Source organism: Rhinolophus hipposideros (assembly GCF_964194185.1).
Source record: "Rhinolophus hipposideros genome assembly, chromosome: 20".
NCBI classification, from domain to species: Eukaryota; Metazoa; Chordata; class Mammalia; order Chiroptera; family Rhinolophidae; genus Rhinolophus; species Rhinolophus hipposideros.
The window spans coordinates 35755886-35767109 of record NC_138066.1 but is presented as its reverse complement, the minus strand read 5'-3'; the positions used below and the strand labels follow the sequence as shown (position 1 = coordinate 35767109).

Sequence of the window (11224 nt, the reverse complement as noted above, 5' to 3'; positions counted from 1 at the left end):
AGCTTTGTGATGCCATGATGGTGCTCAGCAAACCACATCATGGCTTTGCCAGCTGCTCCATGTTAGGCTCTGCCACTAGGGGGTGACAGAGAAAACTACAAAGCTGGAAGAGGAAGAAGGCACTAATGCCCCTTTTCTTCCTTCTGCTGAACTGGGGCTTCCTGTATGCTGGTGGTTCCCGGGATTAACTCCTTCAGCTGCAGATGCTTTCCATAGCAGCACCTAACTTTAGTTTGTCGTTTTCTCAACACTTGTACAACCAGCTTCGCTGCGCCCCTCGGAGTCACCCGCACCAGCCAACCAGTTCTCCTGAGTTTCAGCTCCACAGAGCAACCCCTCTCTAAATGTCTTAGTTTTAGTTCCTTCCCTTTTCCCATTAAAGAAGCTATCACTCTTAGGGCCTTCTGCATTTCCTACATTTGTGATATCTCAGGGTTCTCTTTTTATCCTTTTAGTTACCCAGCTAACAACTTAGTTTAAAATCCCTCCTATAAAATTCACTCGATTCAAATAATGGGTATGGTTCTGGTCTCTGGACTGGACCCTAACTGGTAAACTCTTATTGCTTTTTTAAATTCAGATTATTTAGTGAACCATTTGTTCAGACTTTTCACTTATTCCCTTTGGTTAATCATAGTAGCTGATTGGGGGGAGGGGAGAATTAGTTTCTGAGCTTTGGAGGTGGCAGCCAGAGAATGACAACATTTTAGAGCTGAGAGAATATGGTTGAGGAACTAGAAATGTTACTTAGCACCATTTGGCTCTGTAGTTAAGAAAGCTCCCCCATTTAAAGCGGGTGGTGCCAGGGAGACCTGTCAGCAGACAGCCCCTTGTTTATTACTGACTTATTCCCCAAACCATAACTCTGGCTTAAGAAACCCACTTTCCATCATGATTATCCAGAGTTTACTGGACATCCATTTTCCCAGTCGGGTTCATTTTAGTCAACACATATATTGGTACCTCACTTAACTGGGCATAATTCTCTGCTTCTACTGGCAGATTCTATAGCTTATAATAAATAATACATGAGAATTAAACTGAAAGTCTAAGATCCTCAAGAAAATAGGCAATACTCTGAGCCAGCAGGAACTCGGCTAAGCTTCGTGTGGCGTGTGACAGAGTGCTGAGATCCTCTGTGGCATGGTGCCACAGAGGTGCAATGGAAACACGTATGTCTACATGAGACAGGGCAGAGGAGTCTCCCCCTTTAGGTATAGACACCTACACAACTATAGCCAATATCAGCTGTCCTCAAGGGGCAAAACAACATTACTTCCGTTTGAAAGAAATCCAATTTGAGAGTGTTTTTCAGTGCCGGCCAATGTGCTGGGAAGAGTTCTATCCGCCTTGACTATATCTACACACCAGAAAAATGTCCTGATGAAACTGGAAAGGGCCCCCTAAGTCTGCCATTCAACCCAAACCCAGACTCCTCAGCCCACAGGCTCAGCAAAGTGGGCATTCTGTACTGAAAGGACCAGAGTTAATGGCAGTCCTGATACCAGCCATTCTTTCTTCCAATCTGTACTGTAAAGGAGTTCACCAGAAATTTAAATGCAACTCAGGAAATAAAGACCAAATGTTTTTATGTACAGGCATTTTTATTAGCATGACAGATCCCTATTGAAAAGGTCCCTATATCCCGCTGTTGTGAAGGGATGAAGTGCTCCAGCAGGCTGAAAGAAAGCTGAGTAGTCTTGAGGTGTGAAACCCAGCACCTACATTCCTGCTGCTGAGGGCGGTGCTGTCATGGGAGAGTTTTCCTAACAGCAACCCGGAAATCCACCGAGTTGGTGGGAGACGGATGTTGGTAAGTCACAGAGAGGCTGACAACAACCTGTGACTAACACACAAAAAAGTGATCTTTTACTTCAGTCCAGGAACTTGGTGGCAAGCACATTTTTCCTCTCTGTGTTAGAGAATCCCAAATCTTCAGCCTGTACCCTCTCAGGGGCTTCAGGCTGCTCACTCTCTGCAAGTCCCACACTGAACTCACCTTTGACCCCTTCCCTACCACCCTGGATGGCACCTTTTGGACTCAGTTGCCCTCTCACCTATGAGTAAATCTGAAACCTAAAAATGGTCCTTGGCTGCTAATAGCTAGCATCACCACAACCTACCATCTCTACTTACAAATATACCTTCCAAATTCTACCACCTCTCACCAGTTCACCAACCACTGGCATCCCTGTACATCCTCTCTCCTGGACCACTTACTTGTTCTCCCTATTTCCACTTTGGCCATGCTGCAGTTCGTTTTCCATGGAACATAGCTCCCATTTTATCACTCACTGCCATAAATCATCCAGTGGATTCTCAAGGCCCTTAGAACATAATCTAAACTCTGTGGAATTACCTACACATTCCCACGTGGCCGGGTACCTGCCTACCTCCCTGACCTCATTTCCTATCACACTCATTCTCTTTCATGAGACTCCCACCGCCTGGCAAAGATTGCCCCGACCACCTTAACCAAAGCAGTCATGTTCCCTGGACTAGCTCCCAGTCTTTCTGTCACACTACTCTATTTTATTTTCTTCTGGCACTTGCCACTGTCTGAAGTTCTTATTTATTCGTTTGTTTGCTTTCATCTGTCTCCCCCACTAGAATGAACACCTTGACAATAAGGCCCTTATCTGACCTGTTTATTTATATATGCTTAGCACCTAGCATGGTGCTAGGCATTTTACTGAATGGATTGATACGTGGGAAAGAAAATGAGTGAACATAATTTAAGTTACGTAAAATTTAATTCCACAGAATATGATTTTTATTAATAAGTGTGAAGTATTGCCATTAGATGAGCCATCATTCACTAACTGTGTGACTTTAAATCATTATTTAATATCCTTACTCAGTTTCATCATCTGGGAAATGGGTATAGTGATCTCATAAGGGTGTTAAAAATAAGAAAGAAGATGTGCATAAAATACTTAGCACTATCCCTGGCACATGATATACATTTAATAAATGTTAGCTATTAGTGGAGGATAAGATTAGGATATTCTAGTTATCTTAAAAACAAGATTTTTTTTTTGATTGTGGAAACTGATAGCTACCCAGATAGTGGTCCTCAGAAAACTGAATGACGTGATGAGAAATCCCAAATACACCTCTCTTCTCTATTCCCATCCAATTGTGATACCCTCTAAGACAGAAATCATGCTTTCCTCTTCACTCCCACAGAATACCCACGGAGCTTTCCTACCACTGTCCCTGCCTTCAAATTATCTCCTTTCTACAGAACAGTATTTTGGTTAAGAAAGAGGCTCTAAGCTCAACTCCTCTTATGGTCTCAAGACCTACCATAAGTTGGTCCCATCCTTCCTACCAATCTTACATACAACTGATCTTGAGGGTCATTTTCAGTCTAGTCAGAACAACACCCCCATAGTGAGAGGGAAGATGGCACAGTGGTTAAGAGTGTGGAATCTGGAGCCAGATTGCTTGGCTCCCAATACCAGTTCCATCACCTAATCACTTACTAGTTACTTAGCCTCTCTGTGCGTCAGATTCCTCATCTGTAAAATGGCAAGGAGAGGAGCATTACATACAGCTTGAACTTGTGGTGAGAAATGTATAAGACATACAAAGCACTCAGCACAAGACATGATGATGATGATGATGATGGGACTCCATTCAAAACCTACAGTCATCCTTCTAAAATACAAATCTAATCACATGACATTCATGTTCAAAAACCTTCAATGACTGTCCATCGCCAATAGGATGTAGTGCGAAATCCTGGGTGTAGGATACTAAGCACAGTACATATTCTTCCCACTGTGGCGCTAACCCACCTTTCCAATGTCATCTCTCATTACTCTCCTCCGCCACCTCCCTACCGGAGACCCAGAATCTGTGCTTTAACCAGTCATCACTTTTGCTATTCCAGGAACACACCATGGCATTTTGTTTCTGTTTCATTTGCTGAAATTCCCTTCCTATTCCCATTTACCTGCTAGCTAAGCTCCTGTTCAATCTTCAAGACCCACACTAATGTTCCCTTTTCATAAAGTTCTCCCCAAATCTTCCAGTCAGTGACTCCTACCTCTAAACTCCCACATTCTACCTAGAAAACCTGAATGTACAACCCTGTACGATCATTTTCCAGTTGACTTCTCTGTGTCTCTTTTTCTCTGTGACCTCCTCAAGGACAGGAACCTATTTGCTTCTTTCTTTGCATGATGTCTGCAGGTGCCCAATCAAAGACTGTGTGACTGAACAAAGAGGTACCTGTTAAGCAATGTGCCCCAAGCTCATTTCTAGCAGAGGGAATCCAAAACCGCAAAATCATTCTAGTAAGAAGATGACTAAAAATGAAAGCAGTTTTCAGGTTAAGCATCTTTTGAATCCATGATCTGCTTGATTTGCATGTCTTTTGACTTCCGACACCTCTATATTGTGCAATTTTCTACTTATTTTTAGAGCCTGAGCCATTTCATTAGAAGATGGGTCAAGAAAATATACACATTTTTCAAGACTTCCAAAGTAAGGTATATCTGAAGGTTTACCAGTTAATATTTCTCCTACTTTAAAGTAATTCTAAAACATCATACTGTTTTTTTTACATATGTGTGCTCAATGATTTATTTAAAATATTATTTATTTATTACGTCTCTATCCCCACCAATACAACGTAAGTCCTGGACAACAAATCTCAGGCCTACATGAAGGAGGAGGAGGAGGGAAGGCATACTAAGCTTTATGTCCTTATTTGTTTAAATAATTTTATTATAATGGTTTTATTGGTTTAGATGTAATTTGGGGATCTCCTCAAGTGTGTTCCATAGAACACTAACCTATCACATTAACCTATGAAAACTAACACACAAAAATTATTCCATGGTCAAGTAAGTTTGGAGAAAAATATGTGCTATATCTCTTTAGTGAAAAGTCACACAACACTTTGGCATATTAAAAGCTCTGAGAGGTCAACGAGTGAAGAACTCAGTATTTAGCAAACTCATTTACCAGAGGAGCCTTTCATCTTCCTTGGAACAGGTGTTGGTGGAACTCATTTTGGGAAATACTGCACCGTTTACTATCTAAATGGCCCACTACGACTAACCTATGGGTCATAAATAATCTTAATTCATAACATAGTTCAATGGAATTTTAAAGGGCATCCGTCACTGTCACCCACATGGGTCTTAAGTCCCATATATGTGCGTCTCACAAGTTATCATTCAAAGCACATATAAAGGGAATGGAGACCAAACGAATTGTTATAGCTCGGTAAGAAAGTTTTTCTTTACACAGAACCAGAATTTCTTTCTCTATAGATCCTATCCATTCATTTTAATTCAGCTTCTGGGAGCCAGAAAGAATAAATCTAAAAGTGTTACCACTTTTTCAGCCAGAAAGTCAAAATTATCAAATAGAATCTTTGGTTGCTGGTAGAAGAGCAATCAAAAAGCCTACTTATCTCTTTCTCTGAAAAGAAGACAAAAAACCTGCTGACGATCTATAGATGCCTAGCATACCAGGCCATCATGAATGATGAGTAATGATTAGAAGATAATGACTTTGAAAACTGAAATGAAATGGCCGTGCAGTGACAAACAACCAATGCGAAGAGTCCTGATTTGACAGCAAAACAAACTAAACCCCTTTTATGAGATGAGGAGTATGTCTTAGGTAATAAACACTTAAGTAATTAGATGGTTTTTATGGAGATAGCTATAAACTGAGACATGGGGAAAAAGATCTTGCTAATAGGCTGACGCCCAGGGAGGTGGGTATATAAAGGCCAGGGCAGAAGAGAGAAGCACTGAAACACCAAGAAACTTCTCTTCTCAACCCAACAAAACCCAGCTTTTGATACCATGGCTTGCTGTTCTCCCTGCTGCTGCAGCGTCCCCACCGGCCCTGCCACCACCATCTGCTCCTCTGACAAATGCTGCCGGTGTGGAGTCTGCCTGCCCAGCACCTGCCCACATGACATCAGCCTCCTTCAGCCCATCTGCTGTGACACCTGCCCTCCACCCTGCTGTGAGCCTGACACTTATGTGCCAACTTGCTGGTTGCTCAACTCTTGTCACCCAACTCCTGGGCTGAGTGGGATCAACCTGACGACCTACGTTCAGCCTTGCTGTGAAAGTCCCTGTGAGCCCTGCTGTTAAGCAGCCATGATTCTGTACAGGTTCAGTCATGTGCTTCTCAACAACCCACCATCACCCGGCCTTCAACACCTGCTACTACCCACAGCAAGCTAAATCGATCCCTAGTCCCTGGGCCATGTTGTCATGAATTAGCCCAACTTCTTAAACCTTCCTCCTTTGGGAGAGTTGGAGATCTTCTTTCCATTAGGCTATTTCATTGCTCTTTGAGAAATAACCGCTTTGACTATTCATTAATAAACTTCATTCTGGCTTAGCAAACATGGCCTTGTGATTCTTTACTCCAGGTTCCCTCCTTAGGCAACGCGGATGCCACCTAAACCTGAACAGCAAGTCATCCTACCCAAGATCTACCCGAGCAGAATGAGAGCTCTCGTGGTGGAATCACTGAAAAATTAAATACTGGCTCTTTGTGAGAGGTTAAAAGGTAAACAATTTCAGGAGGTCATTTTGTAGGATCTTTTTATTCAACAGATATTTTTTTTGAAGACAACCATTGTGCCAAGCAACATGCTAGAGTCTAGAGATTAATATGATGTTTTTAAAATATTTTATCTATTTTAGTTTCTATTACTCCTGAAATTGATTTTTCTTTCTTCCTTAATTGACTAAATAAATCGATCACTTAGCTAGGGTGTGGAAATAATTTTGACTCCCATTCATTGTCATCAATAAAATTCTAAGCTCAGTGTCATTTTAAGGAGTATATACAGAGAGTACCAAAAACATATACACATTTTAAGAAAGAAAAACTGTATTAAAATTGCAATTCTCAATATATACCGATAACAAAAGATGAATACAAGTCACATTTGACTTCTGCAATGACAAGTGGTGCTCAAAGTGGTTACCACCAGCGTCCAGACACTTCTGATCACAGCAAACTACTGCTTGAGCAACGTTGACCAAAGTGTCCACTTGTACACATTTTTTTTGGCTCCCTGGTATTATCCATTTCTTGGTATATGCTGTCTTCTAGGAAAACCGATTTAAATATTAGCAAAATATTTATTGAGTATTCATTGCTTCCTCAAATTAGGCTTGGCTTACATTAGTCATAACTATATTTAGAAGTTTACTAGTCCAAATGACATAATATCAAGTCATTGAAATAAACTGAAAATATCAGGCTATATATAGTACAGTCTTCTTTATACACCAGAAACAGTCACACAATTATGGGAGCAAAAACATACACTTCTTCCTATAACAACACTTTTATGATGACCATTAATTCATCTCCTTAGTTGTCCTGGAAAAACCCAAGTGCAGTAAGGATTTTGCATTAAGTACCCAGGATGCAGTCTAGTTGTGCGTTTTCTTGCACTTGCCTTAGGACTTTGGATCATTTGCTTCTCTCTCAGCCTCTGTTTCCTCCTTGTTACAGCAGAAATACTACTCTCTTCCCTGCTTATGTCTCAGGATTATTGTGAGGCTCAAATGACCTAAAGCGTCCACAGCAGCACTCTGGACACAGGAGAGGGACTCTCACCGTCACACAGGTTCCCCGCTTTCTCACCAAAAGGCATCCTTCTATTTCTTGAAAACTGTGTTTTTCCCAAATGGCTTTTTAAAAGAATAATTCAGTCCTTTCATTTTTGTTCATAAATACATTTACAAGTATCAGTGAGAGTTTTAGGGTTCACATAATTATGGTTATTGTGCCAAGTTACCTCTTTTTTAGTCAAAAGCAAAGTAGTTTGATGTTTTCATACATGTTTGTAAGGAATAAATATTTAGACTTTATTTTTAATACTGAAAATAACTCTAAGTGTCCTATTATTACTACGGTGGCCCTTTGGGCATTCAAAGACCCTTGGCTAATTAAAAAGCCCCACCTGGAAACCAGGAGATGTGTGTCCTAGTCCCGGCTCTGCCTCGGGCCATCTCTATGATCCTGAGCAAATCCCTTGAGTTCTTTGGGTTTCAGATTCTAAGTCAGTAAAGTGGGTTGGTCAACCGAGTCCTCTCTGAAGTTGCTTTTAGTTGTGACATTCTACGGTCCTAGGTTGTCCAGAGACATCGTAAATAACAAGCACTCCATGCCACTAACCAACCCCACCCCACCTTATTCCTTTTACAGCTTTCCTTTGTAATAGCTAACATTTGGTGAATCCACTGGACACTCAAATAGGTGCTTCATGCACATTATCTCATTTATTTCTACCAAAAACACTAGGAGGTAACTACCATTATTCTCCCCACTTTACCAGTGAGGAAACTGAGGCTGAGGAAGTTACTTGCAAAAGTTACACAAACAGTGACAGAGGAGGGATTAAACCTGAAGCTGCCTGAATCCAAAGTCTCTTCTCTTTCCACTTCACCAAAGTACTTGTCTCCTCTGCAGACAGAAATATGATAACATTGCTCTTTTTATCCAGGAGAAAGTATATGCCCCTTGGCAATACATTCTCAACTATCCCCTGAATTGTGTATGTGGTGGTAAATAGTAACTCAGCTTTCTCTGAGATTCAAAACAAAATGAGAGTATACAATGAGTCTAGAAAAAAACGGTTTACATTTCTAAAGTGAAAACAAATCATCCTTTTTTTTTACAAATATATATGTATATATTTTATTAGTTTCAGGGATACAAAGCAATGTGTTAGTTAGATGTTTACGCCCCTCACAAAGTGATAACCCCCCCATCTACTACCCCTCTGACGTTGTACGTAGCTGTTACAGTACCATTGACTGTATTCCCCATGCTGTACTTTACATCCCGTGGGGGGGGAGGATATATATATCTAATATGTCTATGTAATTGTAGTTGACATTCAATCCTACTCTCCTCCAGCCTCAGGTGTACAGTGCCCTGTTCAGGCACCCACACGGTCCTTGAAGTGGTCCCCGTGATAAGTTCAGCACCCATCATGCTTACCCTCCATAAGCTAAAGAGTAAAATAAACGAGCAAACAACAGAAAGAGACTCAGAGATACAGAGAAAAAATCCGATGGCTGTTAGATGGGGGTGTCTTAGGGCAGTATGCGTGGGTTGTCGACTCCTACCTCGTCCACTTTTTATACTCTGTGATGCTTGGATAAGGACTCTTTCTCCTTTGGCTGGTTTTCTATTAGATTCCACCAATGGAGGGCTCTACAAAGAGACCATAAGGCCTGTGGAAGGAAGTAGGGTCTTGTTACCCTAGCAACAGTCTTTCATCTGGCAGAGCAATAGGTCCTAGTGTCCAGCTTCTGTCCATACTTCGAAAACAATAGCATCACTGCACCTCCTCATAAATACCAGCATCAGCAAGGAAGTGACTCCTCTTTCCCTCCCACAAAGGTCCAAACCCTGACCCCACAGGACCTCCCTTCTGAGCATCTGAGCTAAAAGCACCGTCTGGAAAGCCCTGGAGGTCTGAGCCCCGCTCAGCAGGACCACTCTTCCATGCTTCTAGATCCGGTTCACCACCACCTCTACTCTTCACTCCCAGCCCTAGCGCTGGTAGCTGTTTCATGAGTATGTTTCCTCAGTTTTCCTTTTGTTTTTTTTCAGTCCTCTAACACCTATTTAACCAATTCCCTATCTTCAAATTCTCTCTGTTGAAATACCTTGTGTGAGGGTTTTCTTATTTTCCTGATAAAATTGATACAGAAGCATTCCATAAATGCTGGTTATCATTATTTTCCAACCTTTCTTCTTTAAATATTTATTCCACGTGTTCTAGCCTCCAGACTCCACCTTGTGATCCAGGCTCTATGCTAGGAACTGCAGAAACCAAGAAAAAGAAGACATAGTCCCTGCTTTGAAGGGGAGATTACATTCTAGTCAAGAGAATCAACATGTGTACAAAAATTGCAGCAAAGTTTTATGGGAGGATATGGGGTACAATGAACAAACAAAGGAGGGTGTGGCCAAGTGTGCTAGAGGCAGGGGCTGGGAGTAATGACAGAACAATGTCATAGAAAAAGTCATCGCTTTTCTTGCCTGAAATGCACCTACCTCTTTTCTAAGCATTTCTGATGGAAACAACTTAATCCTAATCTTCCACGAAGGCTTTTTGATCATTTTAGCCCTCTTTCGTTGTATTTCCTCTTGTGGGAATTCTCACAGTACCCAGAGGAGAAGCAGCCATTGATTGAATAACTCTACTGTGCCACACACAATGCTAAATAATTTGCTAAAGTAATTCTTATTTAATCTTTATTTAATTCTTGCAATAAAACTATAGTAGATGATTATTTTCCCCAAATTTGTAGTTGAAAAAACTGAAGCCCCAAAAGCTCAAATAACTTGATCTAGGTCTCACAACATGTAAGTTAGAATCGGCATTCAAACCTAGCTCTGACACTCCTTCCATTACCCCATCATGTACTTAATTATACGAGGCTTGAATCATACACAAAGGGATTTCTAGCCTGTTCCATCAGATCACATACTCCTAGAGGACAGGGACTGTGTCTTCTATTTTCCATCTCTACCACACTCTTCAGCATATAGTAGCAACTCAATAAATACTTCACTTATAATGAATGGATTTGCTGATCAGTCTCCTTTACTGTAGTTACATACTAGCGTTAGCCATGACTTGTTAACACTATAACTAATTTAAAGTGGAAGGACTTTTAAAAATGTAACTGTCTGTTTGATAGGAGGTGATTATCAGTTTTGAGAGTGGTTTTGAAAATTAGAATCAGCAGGTCAGCAGTTTGGTTTTTCTGAAAAGAAAGAACTTTTTCATGCTGTTTTGCAAAGAGATGCAAGCTCATTTTTCAGACCATATGTAGTCTCAGGGACCTAGGTTTTAATATGCTCTGATTTGTGGTGAAAAAAAATTAACCAATGTCATCCCAATCAATGTAAGTTAAAAATCAAGATCCTTTATAAAATTGGGAGCTTATTTATCTTTATACATAATTGTATATAGCAATACTGTAGTGGGTCGGTATAAAAACTCATCTAGCAGGCTCTGAAATTCCCAATCCAGATTATGTTGCATATCTTTGAAATTCATTTATTCCCTCAAATCCATGAAAAAATAGCAATTGACTCTCGTAGAATAAAAGTCCCACAGGTTTGACTTCCCAAACACATCCCGGGTACACATTTTGGGGGAAATCATTTCTTACTTTACAGGGAATTTACTCTTGATTCT

General features: G+C 40.8%; 1 protein-coding gene across 1 annotated transcript; it reads left to right on the top strand.

Annotated features, from left to right (window-relative positions):
* Positions 1-5831: 5831 nt before the first annotated feature.
* Positions 5832-6128, top strand: KRTAP3-1 (keratin associated protein 3-1; the record flags this gene model as incomplete). The annotated part of the gene is made up of 1 exon (XM_081029564.1): positions 5832-6128. The coding sequence occupies one exon, from the start codon at positions 5832-5834 to the stop codon at positions 6126-6128; it is 297 nt and encodes a 98-aa protein (XP_080885690.1).
* Positions 6129-11224: the final 5096 nt, after the last annotated feature.